General features: G+C 40.1%; 2 protein-coding genes across 4 annotated transcripts; both read right to left on the minus strand.

Annotated features, from left to right (window-relative positions):
* Positions 1-434: 434 nt before the first annotated feature.
* Positions 435-7,672, minus strand: LOC146570443 (uncharacterized). Of its 2 annotated transcripts, XR_014892998.1 has the most exons (3): positions 6,785-7,672; positions 4,971-5,299; positions 435-4,894 (listed from the first exon to the last, which is right to left on the minus strand). XR_014892998.1 is itself a non-coding variant. In XM_085278874.1 (2 exons), the coding sequence occupies exons 1-2, from the start codon at positions 7,343-7,345 to the stop codon at positions 5,123-5,125; spliced, it is 738 nt and encodes a 245-aa protein (XP_085135000.1). In that variant the 5' UTR covers positions 7,346-7,672; the 3' UTR covers positions 435-5,122. The 2 variants fall into 2 exon arrangements, 1 of the variants encoding a protein (XP_085135000.1); XM_085278874.1 differs by having other exon boundaries at positions 435-5,299.
* A 798-nt stretch (positions 7,673-8,470) lies between these two features.
* wdr91 (WD repeat domain 91) lies at positions 8,471-21,631 on the minus strand. 2 transcript variants are annotated; one of them, XM_085278872.1, is made up of 18 exons: positions 21,335-21,631; positions 19,055-19,191; positions 18,666-18,845; positions 18,379-18,586; positions 18,180-18,262; positions 17,046-17,155; positions 14,096-14,267; positions 12,967-13,158; positions 12,615-12,787; positions 12,463-12,517; positions 12,264-12,359; positions 11,814-11,908; positions 11,272-11,425; positions 10,236-10,344; positions 10,000-10,112; positions 9,761-9,868; positions 9,470-9,559; positions 8,471-9,365 (listed from the first exon to the last, which is right to left on the minus strand). In XM_085278872.1, the coding sequence occupies exons 2-18, from the start codon at positions 19,175-19,177 to the stop codon at positions 9,201-9,203; spliced, it is 2,226 nt and encodes a 741-aa protein (XP_085134998.1). In that variant the 5' UTR covers positions 19,178-19,191; positions 21,335-21,631; the 3' UTR covers positions 8,471-9,200. The 2 variants fall into 2 exon arrangements, with proteins under 2 accessions (XP_085134998.1, XP_085134999.1); XM_085278873.1 differs by lacking the exon at positions 21,335-21,631 and adding an exon at positions 19,444-21,301.
* Positions 21,632-21,967: the final 336 nt, after the last annotated feature.

Raw genomic sequence — 21,967 nt, forward strand, 5'->3', positions numbered from 1 at the left:
AGGTAGGTAGATAAATTATATTTACATCTATCTATCTATCTATTTTTTATGAGCCTTAATTTAAATACTACATTTAAAATCAAATCAAGTCTTTTTATTTCACTAGCACATTTTGAAATAAAAGAAGCTGACACAAAGTGCTAATTTCAATTATTTTCTGTTCAGTATAGAATAAATGTGAAGGACTATAAAATATTAGAAAAAACACAATTTAAGTACATTTTACCAAATTAAATATCAATTTTGTATTATAATTTTTCATTATTATTTTAACTGCTGTAACAAAAGAATTTCACAAATATAGGATAGTGCATTTGTCCTCTTTTATTTATTATTGCAGAAATTACCATAAGACGTAATGTTTTATTTCATAGCACAGACCTGTAGATTCATGCATTATGTGTTAGATAAATAAAGACTTTCAACACATAATCTCTTGGTCAAAAAAGAAGAAACTTTATTATTAAAACAGGTATTTTCAACACCGTGAGTTGGTCTAAAGAGCTTTATACAGCAACAAAAGACCAGGAATACACTGGAAACAGGTAAATACACAGCACTGATAAGTACCTATAATGTGTGTGTATTATCACTACACTGTATACCATACTGAGTCCTTATCTCAAAAGAAACAAGAGTCACAAGGCTCTCAAACAGTCTGTGGGTTCAACTTTAGCAGCTGGAAACTCAACTTAAAAACATTCAGAGTTTCTCACCAACTTTGACGGAGGCTGCTGAGGTTCAGACACATCATGTGTTTTTTCCTATTATTACGATTGCACATGAATGCAGCTTTACAAACAGGAGAAGCAAGGATTTAAGAAGAAGGATGGAAAGAGAAATTTCTCATCATTTGTCCATTTTTGTTTTCGCACATGCCTGTGGCCTTTAGAAGACTTTACAAAGGAAGAAATAAATAGAAAAATACAAAATAGTTTTGGGATAATTCACCCACATTTCTATGTACAGGAACCCCCCACCAAAAAAAATGAACCAGGTGGGATCATTTGATTTTTGCAAACAAAATTTAGTGATGGAGAAATGTCCATAATTTCAGATCAAACATAGTCAAAAATCAAAGAAGTTTTACTTTATTTTACACAGTTAGAATCTTATTTTGATAGTTCTGTCCATACTTCCTGTCAGTTGTATGAAATTCACTGCCACAGTCGTCACGTTTCTTTAAACAATGCACAAACATATCAACAGGTCACCGGAGTGATCCAGTAGCTGTTGGACTACAGGTTAAAATCCTGGACGAGCACCATGTGCTATCTGTCAAAAAGCCCAAAAAAGCCTATTTTAAACAAGGACACTAAAAATTAAAGGTCATGACTTTTCAACTGTCAGCTCTAAGAGAAATTGTAAGAAAAGGAAGGAAAAAAAAAAAGTATTTTACACAACTTTTATAATGCACCCCTACCATCATAAGGTGATGCCAAAAGCCTGTTTGATGACTATGACTAAGCACATGTTACTAATTACTTAGTGTTGAATTGTATGGCAAAAAGCTACCATAAAGTTGAGTGTACCAGTCTTAAAATAGTAAATACACAGCAACAAGTGACCACTGAGAGGTACAGGTAACATGTCATCACAACCAGTCTTGGTCATTTGAAAGTTGTTTGGGTTTAAACAGCTGCCACTGAATATCGCATAATACTTCTGATTTAAATGCAGTAAGTTCTGCCAAACTGATAATTGGCAGTTTAGCACACAAATATGATGATAAGCCTAATCGATCATCAGAAGATGTATGTGAGATTTATCAAAGAATTCCAGATGTACCAGAAAGTAGCATAAGAACAACCTCATTGACTTCTTACATCACAACGAGCTCATATATTTGGGCCTTTTAAACACTGGTAATCTAACAACAACAACAACAGAGTGCCAACTTAAACATTCATGATGACATACCAAGTGATGACCCCCTGGTAACTCCAGGAAGCGAGTGCTCAAATGCCAAAATTGCAGTTCCTCTAATGTCCACTTGAGGCTTCAAAAGCAAGTTAATCTCCCCCATCTCTCATGTTAAATGCCCAATTTTACAGTAGAAATAAACATGTTTTGGAGTCTGATACAAGAAAACTGTTTCAGTATCTGTCGAGTTTTTCAACCTTCATAACAAATGCACAACCATCACCTAGCTAACTGGAGCTTTTTTTAAAGCAGATTTGAGTGGTTAAAAAAGGGCAACAGGACTTCTTTAGGTTTCTTTAGCCATTTCATTTTTCATCCAGGAGGCTTTTCCAGTTCAAATTATGAGAAATGGCATGTGTCATTACCGTCACTGAGTCCAAAAGGTGGCACCTGTCTAAGACAAGTACTGTCAACTAGGGCTACACGATTAATCGTTAGAAAATCGCGATCTCGATTCATACTTATGTGCGATCTCATTTCCAAATGACAACGATTTAAAAAAAAAAAAAAAAAAAAGACGGCGACGATTGTACCGCATTTTGATCCGGGACGTAATCTGCATGAAAACAAGCGCTCACTCTTCCTGCTCAACAAATGACAAGGGCGGAGCCTTATACCACGTGATACAGAAGCTGTGCCGTGTGATGCTAAAATTAGCAGGGAAAAAAACAACGGAGAGCACGTCAGGGATGACGAGAAAGTGACAGGAGAAAATCCGTCCCGGTCAACCACCCAAACATCAATAACGGGAACCTTATACAGCGCTTCCCTATACACGTCGAACTCCCGCAGGCACAAAGAAATTACGGAGGCTATCACTTATCACCTGACCAAAGATATGGCTCCCATCAACACTGTGCAAAACGAGGGATTTAGGAAAATGATCAACACCCTAGACAAACGCTACACAGTGCCGTCCCGCAACTGTTTTTCTATTGTTGCACTACCTGCTCTATACACGCAGTGTCGAGCAACAGTGGAGACGGAATTTCAAGCAGTACAACATTTTGCGGCAACAACAAAACCTGAGACATTTGTTGTTTTTATGTTTATTTATTGTTTTTATGTTCAGTCTCAACTGTTACGAAGTTGATGTGCAGCTAATAAGTGCAATAAATATTTATACTGGAAAAGAAAATCGTGAGAGAATCGTGATTCTCATTTTATGCAAAATCCTGCAGCCCTACTGTCAACTACTTTATTTTTAAGCACTCAAGACTACCATGACCTGCACAACTGAGAACCTATGCAGGCATTTTTAATGCAGTTACTGACAAATAATTTGGTTTTATCTGTGATTTATTATGGGCAACCACTATACTGCAAGTGTACCAGGAAGTAAGTATAACGATATTATTATGTCAGCAAAGTGAACTTGCAGGAAGTCTTCAAAAATCTTGTGTGGTTCAACATTCAAAGGTATTTAGCTGACAATGTAATAACAGAAACAGAGACGGCTGGAGATAGCAGACGGACAAAACTATCAAAATATGTAAATATTTTTTCAAAGATAAAGCAACAGATTAAAAAGCTGCTGTACAAGAAAAATAAATAAATAAATCTGTCTGCGAGGCCTTCACACTTACTTAGAAAAGATTGGCAAACAATCAAACTCAACTTCAGGAAAAAAAAATGAAAGAAAAAGAAGGAAAGTGCAACAGAAACGAGTCAGAGTGCTGTCGGTTACTGAATGTCTCTAAATACTGCAATACTCAGAATCCTCCGGGGTCGTGAAATCAGAGTTTTTTTGCATATTCACAACACTGCCATCAAGAATTCAATAAAGACTCACAGCAGTGCCTTCTGGGAGATTCAGTCGGCTTCTGTCTTAAAGATCACACGCAGTCATAATGCAACGATTACACTCAGTGATGTGATGTGGAAGCCCCGCCCACTAAGCAGCTCTTCCCTTTTGCAGGAAAGAAAGCAGCTTCTGTGCTTGACATCCAGGAAAGCTTTCGCTCTCGTTTTAGCTTCACCAGCTGATCTGCTGCCACAAATTTCATCTAGCTGAACTCGAGAACCGCTTACTGGCTTTTTGTTGGACTTGCAAGCAGAGCTCTGACTAAAACAACAGGATATGAGCACATTTCTGTATTTTTTAAGGCTAAAGTAGCAAAACATCTGCTGGTTCAAATATGCAAAATATAACCCAGATGTGTGCCTGTGACTCAGTGGCTGCCGAGGTCCACCTGTGCCAGCTGCCAGCTGTGTTTATGACTTCTGGGCCACATCTGGTGATTGCCAAATGCCAGAACTGAGCGACAAGAGGGCCAAACGTGGGCCAGAAAAAAGCTGATTTTTTTTTAGTTCAAAAGGAAAAAACAAACAAAAAAAAACCATCTTATAAGAAAGCTAATTTCATGCGAGCAAAGTGTATATTGAATATGTACGTTTTTGGTTTTTATTTTAATCACGTGTTACACACACCTCACAGCCAGCTGCATGTAGTGGCCTGTGCATTACTCCAGGACTCATTTCAGTGAAAATAAGCTTGTAATTTGTTGTCTGATTGCAAATAAGTGCGGTTTTCTATTAACACTTCTTATGTGTTATTGCTGTTTTTATTGTAAATTTGTTTGTTTTTTTCCTGAATTTTACATCACGTAACTAGGCCCTTTCATTTTTTTTCTTTCAATGGCCCGAATACAACCAAAATAAACTTTTCCACAGACAATTCAATGCTGGCGACTTGTTTTTGCTCCTTTCACTGGTGGGCTGTGAGTTTCAGATGGACAGCTGCAGGAAGGCTGTGACTACCACTCCCAGATAAAACCTTTTAGTGTTACAACAATGAACCAAAAAAAAGCTAATAAATTATAATAAAGATGTTGCTCTAATCGTAAGTCACGCTGATAGTGCAGGCCACCTGGTTGAATCCAACTTAACCATTATATGGTTTTGCTTGTGACGTCATACAGGTCAGCAGTGCTTGGAGCCTCCAGCTGTTGGCGGATTAACATGGAAACATCTGCAGCATGTAAATAAAACTGAGCGCTCAGCAGATCAGCAAATGTTTATATTTTCAATCTAAAGCAAAAAAGTACCTCACACTGGGGTCAGAGACGCTGTCCACCTCCTCTTTTCTTCTTTTTGTTGCTTGTTACAAGTGTTCGTTGTCACAGCAACAACATAACCATGAGTCCTGTACAGATAAACACTTTTGCATCATTTTTAAATGCTATTATTTCTCTCAGGCTTACTTCTCCTCCTCCTCCTCCTCCTCCTCTTCTTCTTCCTCCTCCTCTTTCTCTTTTCCTCCTTTGTCTCCCCGTGACACTTCTTTCTTTCCGTCCTCTTCTTCTTCACCTCCTCCATCTCCATCACCATCTGCCTCATCCTCTGCTTTTTTAGACTCTTCCTTGTCTCCTGTGCCCTTAAACAATTTAAATAAAACCCATTTTACTCATCACACAGAGGTATAAAGGTTTATTGGGTATGAAGTGCAATATATTCTTATAAACTTGGAAATCTATTGGAAATGAGCCAATCCATTAGTATAAATTAGTGTTCTTTGCAACCTTCTCAGTTTTCTTTTCAGTAAAATGCATGTTTCTTTTTGTTGTTTGCATTTTCTTTCTCAACTTTTATTCATTCTAAGGTTATTATAAATTTGCTAATTTTCTCCTGGAACTTTGACCCCTTTTTTCTCATAAATCTGTTTGTTTTCTCTTGTGAATTTTTTCATTAGACTTGCCAGTTTTTGTTAACGTAAATACATTTACTAATTGTTGTACAAATTCTGTAATTTCTTTCTTATAAATTGGCCATTTAACTTTTATTCTAAAAACTAACAAAATTAATAATGAACATTTATTTGTTATTAATTATTATTAACAATAAATAATTTTATCTTGTACATTTTTTTACACTTCACATAAGTGATTTTTTTCCTCTTAAATTTGCCAGTCCTTTAATTTAAATACATTTTCTAGCTTTTTTATGAACCAAGGTTTTTTTTTTTCATAAATCTACCTTTTGTTGTGTTGTAAATTTGCACATTTTTAAAAATATTTTCTCTCTCTTTTTTTGGCAAATGTTTGTAGTTTACTGTAAATTTGCCAGCTTTAGCAAACTTTTATTCCGTCTTGCAGATTAACGCGCAGATTTTTCCTGTTCAAGTTTTGAAAGCACATTTTTCTTTGATGTGAATACATTTGTCCCAAAAAATGATCGTCTGCAAAAAAAATAATTTTTTTCCGGTATTTGCCAAAAAAGTGATTGCTCGTATAAATAACTTGCTGGTCTATAATATGTTAAATATATGTCAAATGAATCCCACAATGAATGATATCAAGTCATCCTGAGCCACTAACAACATTCCTGTAACAAGGCAGAAGCTACAATCAGTTTTTGGCAGTGACTTTTATATATTCTTTATTTATCCAGTAAAAAAAAAAATCTCGTTGACATTAAAAATGTCTTTTGTAAGAGTAATCTGTCCAAGAGGAGACCAGATATTGCAACAAATATAATAATAGATCTGTAAACATATTTTAAGTGGACAAAAAGGACCGGATTGGTTATAATGTAAGTACAATAACAAAGATTTATAAAGATACTTAAAAAAATGTAATTTTAAAATTTTATATATAACCCCTTTGTAAACCTTGTTCACCGAAGTCTATTTACCAACATACGTAAAGATGTTGCACATAAAAAACACACGGAAACATTGGAAATTAGTTTTTGGCAGGCGGTCACGTTTTGGCACAACACCGCTCTTACATGAATTCTTTCAACTTTGTCTCATATACCTGCGCTTTTACCCAGAGGTAGCCCTGTTTGTTTTTTGCTCGTCTTTCCGTGTTTCTACAGAAGTACCTGCGCTCCTGTGTATGACGCAGGCGCTCAGGTGTACCTGCTTCACGCGGCTCCTCCTCCGGCTCGGGATGCGGGCCTTCATCCTCCGGGACAGCGCCAACAGCTTGTTGTGTCTCTGCCTCCTCTTCGCCTTCTCCGCGTCCTCTTTCCGCTTCTCCTCCGCGCGGTCCGAGTCCGACTCGTCCTGCCGCTGCAGCCGGCTCCTCTTCCTCGGCTGGACCATCCTCTTCGTGTGACTTCCGTCGTCATCTTCCTCATCGTCGTCGTCATCGTCGTCCTCTTCATCCTCGTCGCCGCGGCTAGACGACGAAGAGCTGTCGTCGCCTCTCAGGAAGGAGCGCTTCCTGCGGGTGACAGAGCGGCTGTCGTCGCTGGAGGTCCCCCCGGACTCGCTCCGGTCCCGGTCCTCATGCTCGCTGTCGTCCTCAGGAGAGCTCTGGAAGTCGGACTGTGATCCGGAGGAGGAGGACGACGAGAAGGACCCTTCGTCACTGTCGTCTAGGATGGAGGCGGGCAGACCGATCTGCCGCTTCTTCGATGCGGCTACTTTGGTTTTCCGCATGGACGCGAACATTTTCCGCTTGTACAAACTCTCCATGTCTGCACGCGGTACCGGACAGTAGTGACATGAAACGGAAAAGCGACAGCAGAACCGGGCTCGGTGCACGCAGGCTAACGGCGCAGCTAGCCTCGCATTAACGACATGCTATTTATTCGCTGAAACACGCAACATGGCGCCTGAATTCATCTTCGTGCGGAATTATTTTGGAGTCTTTTCACATAAACGGACCGTTTGCAAACGTTACACTGAGAAAATCCGCGCTGAAAAGGTCACATTTAAAGGATTTTCAGTCCCTGAAAATGCCTGTGTGTTATTGTTGTGGCTTCTGCTTCTTCTCTAAAAATAACTACAGCACGCATTCGTACACACCGCCCCCTACGGCGAAGAGCAGGCGCTACACCTGCAAACTGAGCAGAAATTATCCTAGCACTCCTAACACTTTCCACTAAATAAAAAAAAATAGTCTGGGGAAAGAAAATTGTATACTAATAAAATAATAATATGAATCTATGAAAATAAATAAAATCTAAATCTACAGGAAGTGACTGTGGCTAACATCAATGTTAATTTTATTTATAGGTGTGGTCAGGTGTTTAAATACACTCCTCACGTTAGTTGTAAGCCACCTTCTAGTCTAAAGCACATTTTACCAAATATTAGTAGGGGTGTATGTAAATATTTGAGTCTGTATGTTTACTTTTGACCCTGTTGGGATAAGTTCAAATGTGTGCACCCAGTTCTTGTTTTTTAAAGTCCATCCATCCATTTGTTTCACTCCCTCATTCACACCTATGAGTTTTTAAAGTCATTAAAGATATATGCTGTATAATCATTCCACCCTAGAAAAAGAATTAATTAAAAGCCCAAAATTACCATGACTTTCATTCCCATGATGACTGTGTGGAAACCTATGACCACAACTGTAAATGTCACATTTCATTACATCTAAACTGAATAAGAGATTAATTAGGCTTCAGTCATATAGGTCACATTTGTAAACACAAACATTTGGAAGGCTGGGAGCGTTTCGGATGTCACTGTGAGTCATTCAGACACCACCTTTTTAAAGTGGTGTTTTTGGTACATGTAGCTAGTTCACATGCCTTTGCCCTCATTATAAAAACAACACTGAAACTAAAAAAAAGCCCAAAACAAACAAAATAAAAAAGCTAAAGTGAAAATTTACTGATTGGAAACAAAAAGAAAAGAAAAGTACAAAACTGTTATGATTCTGTTATTTACACTACACATCTGTAAGAATGAAATCAAACATAATACAGGATAAAACAAATTCAGTGTACAGTTTCTCTTGTGATAGGTCTTTTTCTTTTACTTTATTACCTTTTTTATTTTATTCTATTATTATTTTATTTATTTGGTTTAGGTTAAGGGAATAAAAACCCAGAGTGATCCTCCAAATATTTACTTGTAACATTTTGGCTCGTATAAGAAAAACTTGGACGTTTCTTATTCCAATCAATCCAAGTGGCGTCTCTCACTCATCCAGATCATTGCAGTCTAAAGGTCTTGAGATTAAAGCAACTGGACTTCTTGTTTAGGTTCTTGAAGACATTTTAGAAAGGTGTATTCAATTCTCCATGAAACGACTTCAAGTACCTGAAAGAGGTCGAGGTGCTGTTGACTCAAACACTTCAAATGCTGCTGAGTGTCTGTGAGACTGCTGAGGAGTTTTTCTTCTCCCCAAAGGCCTGAAAACACCAACAAATACAGCTTTAACAAAAGAAACGAGCTCTACGGTGGAACCTTCAGTGAGATTTTAATCCTAATTTGATTTAAAAACAGGTTTGTTTGTATCATGAAACATTCCTCGAGTCTTCCTTTCATCTCTGCACAGATACACAAGAACAGAGGACCTCCGTTAGGTCCCCAGTCAGGACTTCTGTGCTAGAAGCGTGCTCAGTTTGATTTTCCCGTCCATGGAGGCTGTCAGGCAGGTGCCGCAGTCCACTGCTGAGCACCAGTCGACGGTCACCACTGGTGCTTTATGCCCCCCCAGTGACAGCACCCTCTCCAGAGCTGACTCCCCACTGGCCAGCTGGAAGAGAGGGGACCAGGAAATTTTTTAAAATACAAAACACATTTAAAGCATTAAAGAATGCTTGCTTACTTACTTACAGACAGACATGAAGGTGTACTCACTCTGTATATGAGTCCACCGGAGCTAGAACAGGTCAGGACGTGTTGACCTTCAGAGTCAAACGTGAAGAGTCGACCTCGAGGGACTTGAACCTGAACAAGAATTATATCACCAAGTTAGAAAAAAGCACCCCAAATTGTTTACTTTGGTGATTTTACTTCTTTGAACTATAAAATTTTTTTTCTTATGAACAGAGTTTAATTTGCTTTGTAGAATTCAATGTTTTCTAGCGAGCTTTGGTCATGAAATCAAATGAAGTGCTGTCTTGAAAATTAACCAGCAGGTCTGCTTACTTGTTTGTAGCCGCTGTACCCCGACAGGACGAAGGGCCCGGTGGCGTCCTGAGGTAAAATCTGCTCCGACTGCTTAACCCCACAGCGATGGATGTTCCACTGGATAAACTGCATGCGCACACACACACACACACACACACACACACACACACACACACACACACACACACACTTTCTTGACTTTCCTGAGTAACATAAGGAGAACAGACGGAGCTACACTAGTTCTGGCTTTCACGCACCTTGCCATCTTCTCCGATGCTGAAGACGGTATTTTCATCATAGCTGAACTCCACACTGTAAACTTCCCCATCATGAGCTCTCCAGCTCATCGCGCTCTCATACCGCTGCATATCTACAGAAGACAGAGGACAGAAATGTATTTAACTTACTTGGGTTTTGGTAAGTGACAGCAAAGAGGCCACAGATTAATCCTCCTTGAAAATAATCTTTGGATGAATCGAGTATGAACGCAGACCAAACAGTCTGATGACTCCGTCAGCGGCTCCAGTCACCAGCAGGTTTCCATTGTGATTGAAGGCTGTGCAGTTTATGGCTACTGGTTCTGGCTCCAAAGAGAACTGGAGCTGAAAGACAGAAAGTCAGAACATTATGCTACAGGCAGGAAATAAAAAGAGCAGTTTAACTAGTTTAACTGTAACTGTCAAGGAAACTGAATTGGAGCTCATAGGCAGGCACATAACAGAAGAAAAGTTGAGTTAATACCCAAACCTTTCTTGGAAACAGGTTTCAGGTTTGCCAGAGCAGTCAGGTAGCCTGTTTAAAATGTGCAAACACAGTTTAAGCAGCACCTATAGGGCTGAAGTGCCAAAAACTGCAGCTCTAATCATGTCCACTGGAGGCTCACTCTAGCAGTGAATCAGTCCCATAGACCAGGGGTAGCAAACTCCAGGCCTCGAGAGCCAATGTCCTGCAGGTTTTAGATAACACCCTGGGTCAACACACCTGAATCAAATGATTAGTTAATTACCGAGCTTCTGGAGAACTTCAAGACATGTTGGGGAGGTAATTTAGCGATTTAAATCAGCTGTGATGGATCAAGGACACATCTAAAACCTGCAGGACACCGGCTCTCGAGGCCTGGAGTTTGCCACCCCTGCCATAGAACCTTTTTGGCGTAAAACGTCCAGCTTTACAGGAGAAATAAATACATTTACAGCCTGCTAAAAAGCAGTTTTGCCTCTAAAGGTCATAACACTACTGTGTATGAATGTGTTTATACATAAACCATTTTGACCCCCATTGCAGCTTAAAATTAAGGGTGTGGCCACTTTGATTAACACATGGTTGCCCTCTGAGCTGCTAGCTCCCTGAGGCTTCACGTCAGCTACCTGAACTGGACGCCTTGACTCAGTCTGTGCAGTTGGAGTTTATATTGCTCCAGTTTTCTGCTACAGCTGGGGTTTTAAATACACATTCTTTAAACCCAGTGGTTCCTGTTCCTGGTCTTGGACTGATGTGCAGACATATTAGCTAAATGATCAGTTAACCACCTGCTGTTTGACAGTCTTGGTGTCCCATAGCAGCAGCTGACCAGACACCGTTATGGGAAGTCGAGGAGCAGACTCGCCACTTCCAGATCGACTGTGAGCTGCAGCTGAACAGACGAATGATGAACCGCTGGGGCTGCAGGCTAAAGACAAGATACTGAAAGGCAGAAAAATACATTCTCATATGGAGATGACCTCGACTGTTGAAGACACAGTAAATCTAGTTTATGGACGTAGTTCTATTCAATTTGTAATGTAATTATAATGTAATAAAATAAAAGAGCACCGCCCATTTTAGCTCCATCACTATCGGATGGGTTAACATTAATTTTGGCACATAACAACATTACTGATACTGAAACATAACCACGTTTGGATCAGATTTTCAGTTTAGCACTCCATAAAAACTTCTGAGTTCCTGAGCTGCAGCTTTTAGACACTTTTTTTGTCTCAGCAAGGAGGCACTTTCATGCAATACAAAGCCAACAAAGAGGCAGAAATTGGTCCTAATTATGTTAGTGAGGAGCTCCAGGGTGCAGGTTTACCGTGGATGAGCCTCGTCGATGTTCATCTCATAGAGATTCTTCTTGGCTTCCGTATCATACAACCGTACTGTGCCAACGCCGCTGCCTAATAACAACTGATCACACACACATGCAAACATACATTTTACTGTTGGACAGATGTGTTTGGTGTATCAACTAGGTCACAAGCAACCTTGGGGTTTAGGCTTAGGGTTGGGTTTTTGTTTTGACTAGTGCTAAATAGGCAAATATCAAGGAACTAAGAGATTTTACCTTTCAAATTAAGTCTTGCAAATTAATTTTGGCAGTGCAATTGTTCTGTATGCATTGCACTAGAGACAACTGTCTGAAAACAAGTAACGAAATCCTAACCGTAACGTTAGGTGGATCATTGGTGACCTAGTGCATGGTAAAATGTTACCTTATCAGAATATTTATAAAATCAATGTATCTGAAAGTAAACACTGCTACCAGTCGGTCTGGTTTGGTGGCCCACTCCAGAGACATTAGAGGAGATTTGGACATGATGGTGGCTTTGGTCTGCATGATGGGGTTGAACGACCACACCTGGCGGAGTAGGAGGGGCAGAGGAAGAAGTCTTTCATGAGTTTTCCTGTCAGTATATGCTGTTAGAATACCGTAGCTTGAAGACTATGAAATGCAGGTTTACCTTGATGACTCCGTCAACATCCAAGCTAGCGACACGGCGACCAGAACAGTCAACCCTTGAAAACAAGCGAAGGGCAACAGAAAGAAAAAAAAACTAATTAAGGCTGAGTTTTTGTTTTTATCCTTAAAGTGGGTGAATTGTGACAGACAGACCTGCAGTGCATGATGGATGAGTGGTGTTCTCCGTACTCCTCCTGGCTGAGTTTAATGAAGGGAGGTTCCTCTTGGCTTGCACCGCAGCTTCTGCTGTTTGAGGAATCGGTAGGTTCACTTGAGGACTCAATGGGAGGCTCCACCTCCCCCAGCTCCCCTTTCTTCTCTGATGTCTGAAGATAACACATGAAAGGGCTCACCAGACCAAAAAATTATTGTCTTCCAGCATACTAATTCAAAGTGCAGGTTGACCACTCGCAAAACTGTTTGAACATAGCTGACCTTTACCTCCACAGGTAAGGTAAGACTAAGGGCATCGCATTTGTTGCATATCTAAAGGATGCAACTATACCTGTGGTGGTGGTTTGGAGAAAAGCTCCTTCCTCTCCTTCTCATGATCTTGGATTCTTTTGTGTCTCGAATTCTGGTTCCCTGACTGGTTTGTAGACAGCTGGGACTGGGAGCTCACTGGTTCACTGGTTGATGACTGGGTAGATGCTGGCTTCACCTCCTTAACTTGGCCTGCTTCTTTAGATTTCACAGGCTAAAAAAGATGGAAATGATTACAACCGTAGATGTAGAAAACTGGAACACGAGTGCAGCTTGCTATTACTCTCTGAGGGAATGATTTTCAAACTTTGTGGTAGAAAATAATTAAAATATCAAATTCATTACCCAATATTTATTATACTAATGGACACACCCAATGAACCCAATCAAGCCTCGATCCTGAATCAGTGTGAAGTTTAGTCTGCTGCAGAGTCCTTAACAGACATCTCTTATTGGACAGGTTGGTTACCGCCCATTGTACATCATGAATCTTTGCCATTTCCTATCCATTTTCTATCACTAATCTGGGTCCAGATCACATTGGTAGTATAAGCAAAGATGCCTAGGCCTCCCTTACTCCTGACTTCAGCTTTTTTTGTATCTTCCCAAGCCAATTAAAAGACTTGACCTCTCTGGTGTGTCCTGGATCTGTGTTGGGAGTCTCCTGTGTGTGCCTGACACACCTCACATAAGAGGTGTCCAAATCTCCCCAACTAAGTTCCAACAGGAACAAGTCTGACTTGTTACTGACAATACAATCCAAGCTCTTACAACAGTTGTACATGTTGCCAAATAGCCCATAACAACAACCATATACCCCATACATTTGACTATGTAGACTGCTAGGCCAACATTAGAAACTAGCATCAAAGTCCAACTAGTTGGAGACATTTCTTTATTAGGGTTTGTTAGTCTTTATCATCTTCCTGATGAGATGGTAACTCAGAAGAAGGTATACTGTCCCAAGTACCAAATTTCTAAAGTGAAGGGTCTTTCACTTTCCATATACAATCATCAGCTTTTGAACATAAGATGACCTGTCTCTGACTCACTAGTTGCAAAAAACCCAATTTTGTTAAAAAAACAACCATCCAGTCTGTGAGTCAAGGTCTTTTTTTAAATCTGTGAATTTGGCAATTCCTTGTGCTCACCTGATTACTCAGTGGGTCCTTCCTGCCCATTGCTGCCTGGCTTGGTGAGGACCCAGAGATGGCTTGCATTGGTTTCCCTGGGGCTCGTCTGCCTTGTGGTAGGAATGTTGAGAAGAAGTTTCTGGTAGGGGTGGTGGCAGTGCTGACAGCTCGCTGGCTCGTCACTAAGTCCCTACAAAGAGAATAAAAGAAAGGAAGTTTTAAAACAGCATACTACTACAGTGAATCCAAGCAAAGAGACCACAGCTATCAGCAAATGCCATTGCCATGAAAGGGTATGAGTTTTGCGACAAATTTTGGATAGTTAAAGTGAGCACAATAAACACCAGAACCCAAGATATCATACTGGCTATGCCGACTTGTCTTGATCACATAATTGCCATCTCTTCCTTTTTAAGCACATGATGAACATGCATCTGGCATTTATCCTTTTGCACTGCTCACTTGTCCAGTTGGGTGAACATTCGCTGGTGGACAGGTGTCCACATGTGTAAACTGACTGGTCTACAGCTATACACGTCCATTTTCAACAAGTAGAGCTGCACTATGTGTGTTCTGACACTTTCTGACAAAAAGTAGCATCAAGGTCTTCAATGATTTGTAGCTCTTTGCCAGCAAGCCTTTCGACCCCATGAGCATCAATAGTTCGTGGGGTTTCAATGACCGTGCTGCTGGTTCGCCGGTTGCTGTTCATTGGACTTATAGAGCAGTTCTCACTATGAAGCAACAACACTGTTTGCACCATATCAAAACAAAGGTGTGACAGGCCATTTCTGTCCAGTCTTGCTATGACTTTCCAAAAGAGACCTCTATAAATGGACCAATCACTATCAAAGATACTTAGGTCATTAAAACTTTTATATTTTCAGTAAGTAAAAAATAAGGTTAGACTTTTGACTGCCTAAAAAACTTCTTTTTTTCTACCCTTACTACTATGCTTACCAGTTGGTTTTTCAATTTTGAAGAATTTTTCTAATTCTCTTCATAACCGTGCGTGAGATTTTAGTGTATTGAGACACAAATCCCCTTGTTTCAGTAAGGGAATCCAACATAAAACTGCCAAATCAAAGATGCAGAGCTGTGGTGACCTCTTCTGACAAGGGCACAGACGAAAGTAGCTTTTTTTGAGGAAGGGGGGGTTGGCCCAAAAACCTATGTGCAGTCTGAGATCCTCAGCCAAAGATGTGTTGCTTCTTCCTGTGAATAGGTGGGAGACATAGTCTTTGTTGCCAGGGCTCCTTTGCTTCCTGGTAGAGATCTTTATTGGTCCCCAGGCTTCTCAGTTACTCAGAATCAAGTGGGGTATCGTGGCTTTGTTATCAGTGATCTCTGGTCAAGATCTTTTTGGGTCTACTGTATTTTAGTTACTCCAAAAAAGTAGAAAATCAAGTCAGTGCTCCCTGGTAAAAGTCTTCATAAATCCACTTCAGAACCACGAGGATTTTGCTTCACCGGTTAGCACTGCTGCCTCACAGCAAGAACGCCCTGGGTTCAAATCCACCATCTGGTTGCAGGCTTTCTGTGCGGAGTTCCAGTTTATATGTTCTTCCAGTATCTGCGTGGGTTTTCTCCAGGAATTCTGGCTTCCTCCTGGAGTCCAAAAACATGCATGGAATTAGGTTAATTGGTAATGCAAAAACCTTAGGTATGAATGTGAGTATGAATTGTTGTCCGTCTCTCTGTGTTGGTCCTGGGACAGTCTGGCTGCCTTTCCAGAGTTAACCCCACCTCTTGCCCTGTGGCACTATGGCAGCTGGGACAGGCTTTAGCACAGCCACGACCTTGAACTGGATAAGCAGAAGAAAATGAATGGATCCAAGGGCTTCTTGTTAGAGGTCTTCTTCAGTCCACTTCAGAACCAAATGGGTCACCATGTGTTTGTTGTCAAGACCATTTTTGTGTATAATACTTGGTGGGTGTGGTTTATCACCATCATGCATTGAATTATTCATTTGAAGAGGAAATAATGAATGTGTAATTGTCTAACAACACTTACTGCAAAAGTTAGGTTGCCTTATCATCAGCCATCATCAGCCAACTAACCTCTTAGCATCCATTAAAATAAAAAGTGTGTTGAGTTTGGGTTTTTTCTGGGTCCATTTCAGATCGGGTCCAACATCGATTCAAGCCCCGTCAACGATCCAGATGAGGAGCTTTAACTAACTTCTTAAAAGATACTTCTGTCAATCACATTTTTTTAGAGTATTTTAAAGTTTATTGGGGAAGTGTATTTGCTGGCCCGGTCTATCGATCGCCTGGAAGTTTAACAAAAAAAAAAAAAAAAAAAAAAAAAAAAAATGGCTCAATGGAACAATTCATCAGGTGAATTGTTTATTGTGAAACATCAACCGCATTACAGCACACAGTTTAAATACTGCAACAGCATAAATATTTTGGCATTTTTGGCAACAATACGTTAGCTAAAATATGGTTTTAAATAGTTTTTTTTATATGGATAAATATAAAATAACTCAGTTTTGTTTGATTTAAAGTGCCTGAATATGAAAATATGAGGTTACGTCATTTATTAAATAAATACTGTCACAAAAAGTGCAACAACCTTAGTTGTCATTTAGGCCTGAACCATGCTAACATCAGTCCATGTTCATTCTGTGCTTTGTGTTAAAATGTAACTTAAGAAAACAAAATAAAAACAAACGAAACCACAAAGCTGCAATGGATAAAAATCTTGATTAATATTTTAAGGTTTAAGATGGCTGCCATCTGCAACTCACAGCACAAAACACATTAAGAGTTTCAAAGTGATAAATACAAGCACAATACGCCAGTTTTTCCATAAAAATACTAAAGCATGGCATTAATTTTAGAAATGAGCTGACTATTGATGGTTAAAAGCATCATGATGTTGGCAGTGTTTAAAAATGGACAGAATGGCAGCCATCTTTGCTGTGGTTAGTCATCAGTAAAGACAGTGATGTTAGTCTCTCACAGCTCAGTGTCTCCCAGTCGGTCCATGTTCTGGACGTATGTCGGCAGCTTGTGGTGGATCATCTCATCTCTATCCCTCTGATCCCGGCTCTCCGTCTGCAGGGCGAACAGCTGGCGAAGATACAGCAGACAGGTCAGACGTCTACCCTGACTACAGCTTAGCATGGAGCACATCACATTTTAAAACTTTGTTTCATGAAAAAACTTTTACACTTAGTCTATGTTTTTAAGTACTAGTGTCCAACTTTTTGTTAGTTCAAAAATGGAATAAACCAATCACATGGCAGCGACTCAGTGCAATTAAGCACGTAGACACGGTCAAGACGACCGGCAGAAGTTCAAACAAAGCATCGGAATCAGGAACAAATGGGATTTAACTGACTCTGAATGTGGCGTGGTTGGTGGTGCCAGGTTGATCTACTGCGATTTTCCCACGCAACCTCTATCTCTAGGGTTTACAGAGAATGGGATGAAGAGTAGAAAATATCCTCTGAGTGGCTTTTCTCAATCGAAATGTCTTGCTTAGGTCAGTGCCTCAGCTACATCAAGCCGATAGGAAGGTGTGGAGATTATTTTCTAGGCACACTTTTGGCCCAATGAGTAACAACTAAATGTCACAGCCTACCTGAGCATTGCTGTCAACCATTTCCGCAAGCACAATGTAACATTTTACAATTGATGTTTTGGGACAATTTGCTATGTTCCAAAGTTCAAATCATCTCAAACTGATTTCTTTAACAGGACAATGAGTTCACTATACTAAATGGCCTCCACAGTCACTTGATATCCACCTAACAGAGGACATTTGTCAAATATTCCATGAAGAATTTAAGTGATTCTGAAGGCAAAAGGGGGTTCAATGGAGTACGGTGTACCTAATAAAGTGGCACGGAGTGGTGGCCAAATCATGGGATTAATACAGTGAGAATTAATAGGATTTGATTTGATTTTAATTAGTAAACAGAACTTTTGGAAACCCATTGAAATTAATTTTTAAGCTAAATAATGAGACTTAATTTGCATGGCGGGTGATTAAAAGTAAACGACAGGATCAGTTGTAGCTTTTTTGAACAAATCTACATTTGCATTATTCATGCAAAATTGATTTAATTTAAAATGAAATGCACTCTCTCACCAGCTGACGGAGCTGTTCGTTCTCCTCCATCAGGCAGGTCATCTTCTGGACTTCAGCATCGAAGCTGAGGAGGACAGGCTGAGGTGGGAAACAAGTTAAGGACTGAAAACTGAATTCCAGCAGATCAGTGCGGCCGCCTCTAAATTGTCAGAGCATGTTGAATATTAAGGCTGGCTGTGTGTTTCAAACTCAAGGATATGCATACACTGGAAGAGCACCGACAGGAAGTTATGCAGTGAAACCAGGAAGGTGTCAGACCACTGGCGGGAGAAGTACTGACAGAAGGCGGAGTTCTGCTCAGGGGAGGAGATAAATGGCAGGATGAACCAATCACGCCACTCAGCCTGACCCTGCAGCTCTGACGCCTGCTTCTGGAAAAACTCCTGAGTCTTCTCCAGGTTTCCTTTCTGGAAGGACGAGATAGATTTTTAAATCTTTGTTTCAGAAACACGCAGCAGGATGTCTGATTTCTCCATGAGGTGATACCTGCACGGTGTTGATGATGTAGTATCTGTACAGGCTGATCCTCAGCTTGTTGACGGTGGATCTGTAAACATCCTCGAGTCTGCTGAACAGACGTTTATCCAGGTAGAGCCAATATTCCTTCAGACCAGCCAGGTCAAAGCTCTGGACAAACTGCTGCAGCTGATCGATGATTTTATCCACCTGCACAGCACAAAAATAATGAAAAGTTATTCAGTGTCCTTTTTCTGCTGAAAGAAGAAACGTCTTCAAAAACCTGAAATAGCAGCTTTTTTCGTTAACCCTTCACACCATTGCAAGCTCCTTTCTCCAACTTCCAGATGATGTGACTATTTTACTGTGAGGCTGTGAGGAAACAGAAATACATCAAACAACGTTTCTGCCAGCCATACCCTGAAGCCTTTCTCCTTGTCAGCTTTTATGTCGTTGTCCAGATGTTTCAGAGTGTTGGTGAAGCCACGGTAGATCAGATACTCCCTCACATGCTCATCTGTCCTTTCCACTGCAGAGCCCATGGTGACCTCTGACCCTACAGGGAACAAGTCAGCGTTTATTATGATTATTCAGTTTGTGTCTACTGTAGTCATTTGGTTCTTTGAAAGTATAAAGACAGAGACATTTAACTTCAGGTTTTAAGATTATTTCTTACATACACATTTATACAAGTATAATATCCAGCACTCTGGCTGTACACAAATAAAGAAGAAGACATAAACACAAGAATTCCAATCAACTTTTTCTTTTAATATTAGCTGACAGACATTCAAACCATTGATCTCACCGAGTAGCTGAGTAATGTGTAGGTAGTGGGTGGTGTGGGCTTTAGCAGTCTGATGGCATGAAGATCAAAGCTTCTCCATATTGTTTCTGTGCTGGCAGCATATAAACAGCACACAGTAGTGTCTCCCCAATGGCAGTCAGCTGTTAGGGTGGCTGGAAGAATCTCCCGCGATCCTCCCGGCTCTAGATCTGCATCATCTGAAGTACACATCCTCTTCTCTCAGCTGAATCAACTACCCTCCTGATGGATAAGTGGTCATGCCCAGGGAATGATGCACCCTTCCCAGAAGTGCAGAGATTCCTAAGCGCCCTGAGCAGGAGTTTGAAGTACTTTAATCGCATGAGGTTGTAGAAGCCTTGATGGGATTTCTTCAGCAGGGTGTTACTTGAAGTTATCCACTTTCTCTACCTAGGCCTGATTTATACTGAGAGGGTAGAATAATACTCTGCTGTTTTTTCATGGTCCCCTCGGTTTCCTGAGTTCAGCTCAAAGTTGCTCTCCTTATACCAGGTGAAAGGTGGTTGATTTCATACCAGTGGGCAGATGCATTATTATTTGAGAACAGTCCTGCTCTCGGCACATAATTTTATGGAGCTCCAGTGCTGAGGGTGAGAGGAAGGAACCATTTGTGGCCTGTCAGCCAGCCAGGAAACTGATCATGCACCTGCACAGGTGCACAGGGATTTCTTTTTTTTTTTTTTTGCAGGGGGGGGGGTGCCTGAAGGGGGCTATTTTTGGTACATTAGTTTACAACCTCTGCTAATACTGAGGTTACTAAGTGTGCAGATACATTTTCTTCAGAATAAAAGTCTATAAACATCACTGCATGAAAATGTTTAGAAATAAGGTAGATGAAGAAAGGATTCAGACCACCTTAAAGTTTCCGCACATTATTTTAAGCAGACAGAATGTTCTCTTTTTCACCGCTACTCAGTATAAAGTTCCTACACATTTTAGTAGATTAAGCGGACCTATTTTCCTTATTTCTAGTCATCTCGCCACAGAATTTCTGTTTACAGAAGACAGCCAATCAGAAGAAAGGTGGCTTAAAGTAGGAGGAGCTAAAGCAGGTTGTTTGAGACAAGTGACATGAAACAGTAGACAGTAAAATTAAAAAAGGATTATTTTGAGCTGTGAAACAGGCAGAGCTACTTGAGTAAATGTATTTAGTTACTGTATGTCAGCGATTATTTAACAGACTTCAAAACACTGACATCACAATATTAACATGACAATCTAACCCACTTAATGTCACTTTTCTCAACTAAAGGATGAAGAAGGTAAAAGGTAATATTGCTCAATTTCTTTTTAAACTTCAGTAGCGTTCACTCCATTAGCAATAATTCACCTAAAACACTTCCTCTTCATGCACTGACCGCTAACTTAAAACAACATTAGATCACCGTTATGCATCCACAGCGGGACGTCGACAGTTATAAAAAAGAAAAAAGAAAGTGTACTTTAGATCCTTAAAAGTCTGAAGCAGAATATAAAGTATCATTTTTGTAAATGTAACCGTTTTATTTGGATTTCCTCCACCGCTTTTTGTTGCTAAAAACACTTCGGCCAGACTCTATTTGAAAATCTCTTTAATTGGTACACACGGCAAATGTAAGTTTAAACTCAGATTCACAATCCATCCCAGCAAACATCAAACGATGTCAACATTGACTGATTTCAGAAAATGTATTATTGTAAATCTGAAGAGACACAGGAACTGCAGTTAGCTTCATTTTAGCATCAAGTGTGCCACCAGAACAATCGACTGGAACACGTTACAATCACTATTACACAAAATCTCTCACATTAAACAGGCCAAATGCAGGCAGAATTAACATTCATTATGCTATAACATAATAAATCATAAAATCACGTCTTAACATTTACGTACCTCGGAGGAGAATCCAGATAATTTTAAATGAAGCAAATTTAAGGCGAAGTTTGGCTTGGTCTTTTCTTTGGTTTCAGCACCATGAAAGTGAACCGTCACCACCCAGAAACAGAATTGCACTTTTTTAGATCCATGAATCTTCAGAGCACAAAGCTGCTCTTCCGTCTTATTGTGAAAACTAAATGTTTACAACAACAAAGAGAAAGAAAACTCTCTTCCTGCTCTATTTTTCCTCCTGACAGTCATGTGATGAGCTAACGTATAACGCAGCCACACACTGCGCATCCTGCGCGCCCTCTATCGGTCAGCACGTCTCAATACACCTGTGCCGGATATACCAGCTGTTACCTGCAAAAATGTTACAAAGAATGTAGCATTTTTGTGTGTGTTTTCCTCTCTAAATCTCACCCCTTCTAGTAGTTAAAAGTGGTGTACGTGCTGGAGTAAAAAGACAGCTGTTAAAAGTGTTAAAAGCAACTGAAAAATAAAATCACAGTTATTTCGTCTTGTATATATGTGTCTTTAATATCCGAAAATTACTACAAACGTATGACTTTAAAGTGAAAATTTAGGACTTTTTCTTTATAACCTCTGTAAGTTACATTTTTTTCCTCTTAAATGTACACCGTTATG

Source organism: Mchenga conophoros, linkage group LG7 (assembly GCF_057382185.1).
Source record: "Mchenga conophoros isolate Kocher_MC1m ecotype Shallow Benthic linkage group LG7, M_conophoros_male_GT1.1, whole genome shotgun sequence".
Classification (NCBI taxonomy): Eukaryota; Metazoa; Chordata; class Actinopteri; order Cichliformes; family Cichlidae; genus Mchenga; species Mchenga conophoros.

What these genes read in the sequence shown, in the direction of transcription:
- LOC146570443 (XM_085278874.1), bottom strand. Translation starts at nt 7,345, where the DNA reads ATGGAGAGTTTGTACAAGCGGAAAATGTTCGCGTCCATGCGGAAAACC. An exon ending in GGAGGAGCCGCGTGAAGCAG is followed by an intron (nt 5,300 to 6,784) that starts GTACACCTGAGC and finishes AAATTGTTTAAG; the next exon opens with GGCACAGGAGACAAGGAAGA.
- wdr91 (XM_085278872.1), bottom strand. Translation starts at nt 19,177, where the DNA reads ATGGGCTCTGCAGTGGAAAGGACAGATGAGCATGTGAGGGAGTATCTG. An exon ending in AGGACCCACTGAGTAATCAG is followed by an intron (nt 13,159 to 14,095) that starts GTGAGCACAAGG and finishes CATCTTTTTTAG; the next exon opens with CCTGTGAAATCTAAAGAAGC. An exon ending in CCACCAAACCAGACCGACTG is followed by an intron (nt 11,909 to 12,263) that starts GTAGCAGTGTTT and finishes GTGTGTGATCAG; the next exon opens with TTGTTATTAGGCAGCGGCGT.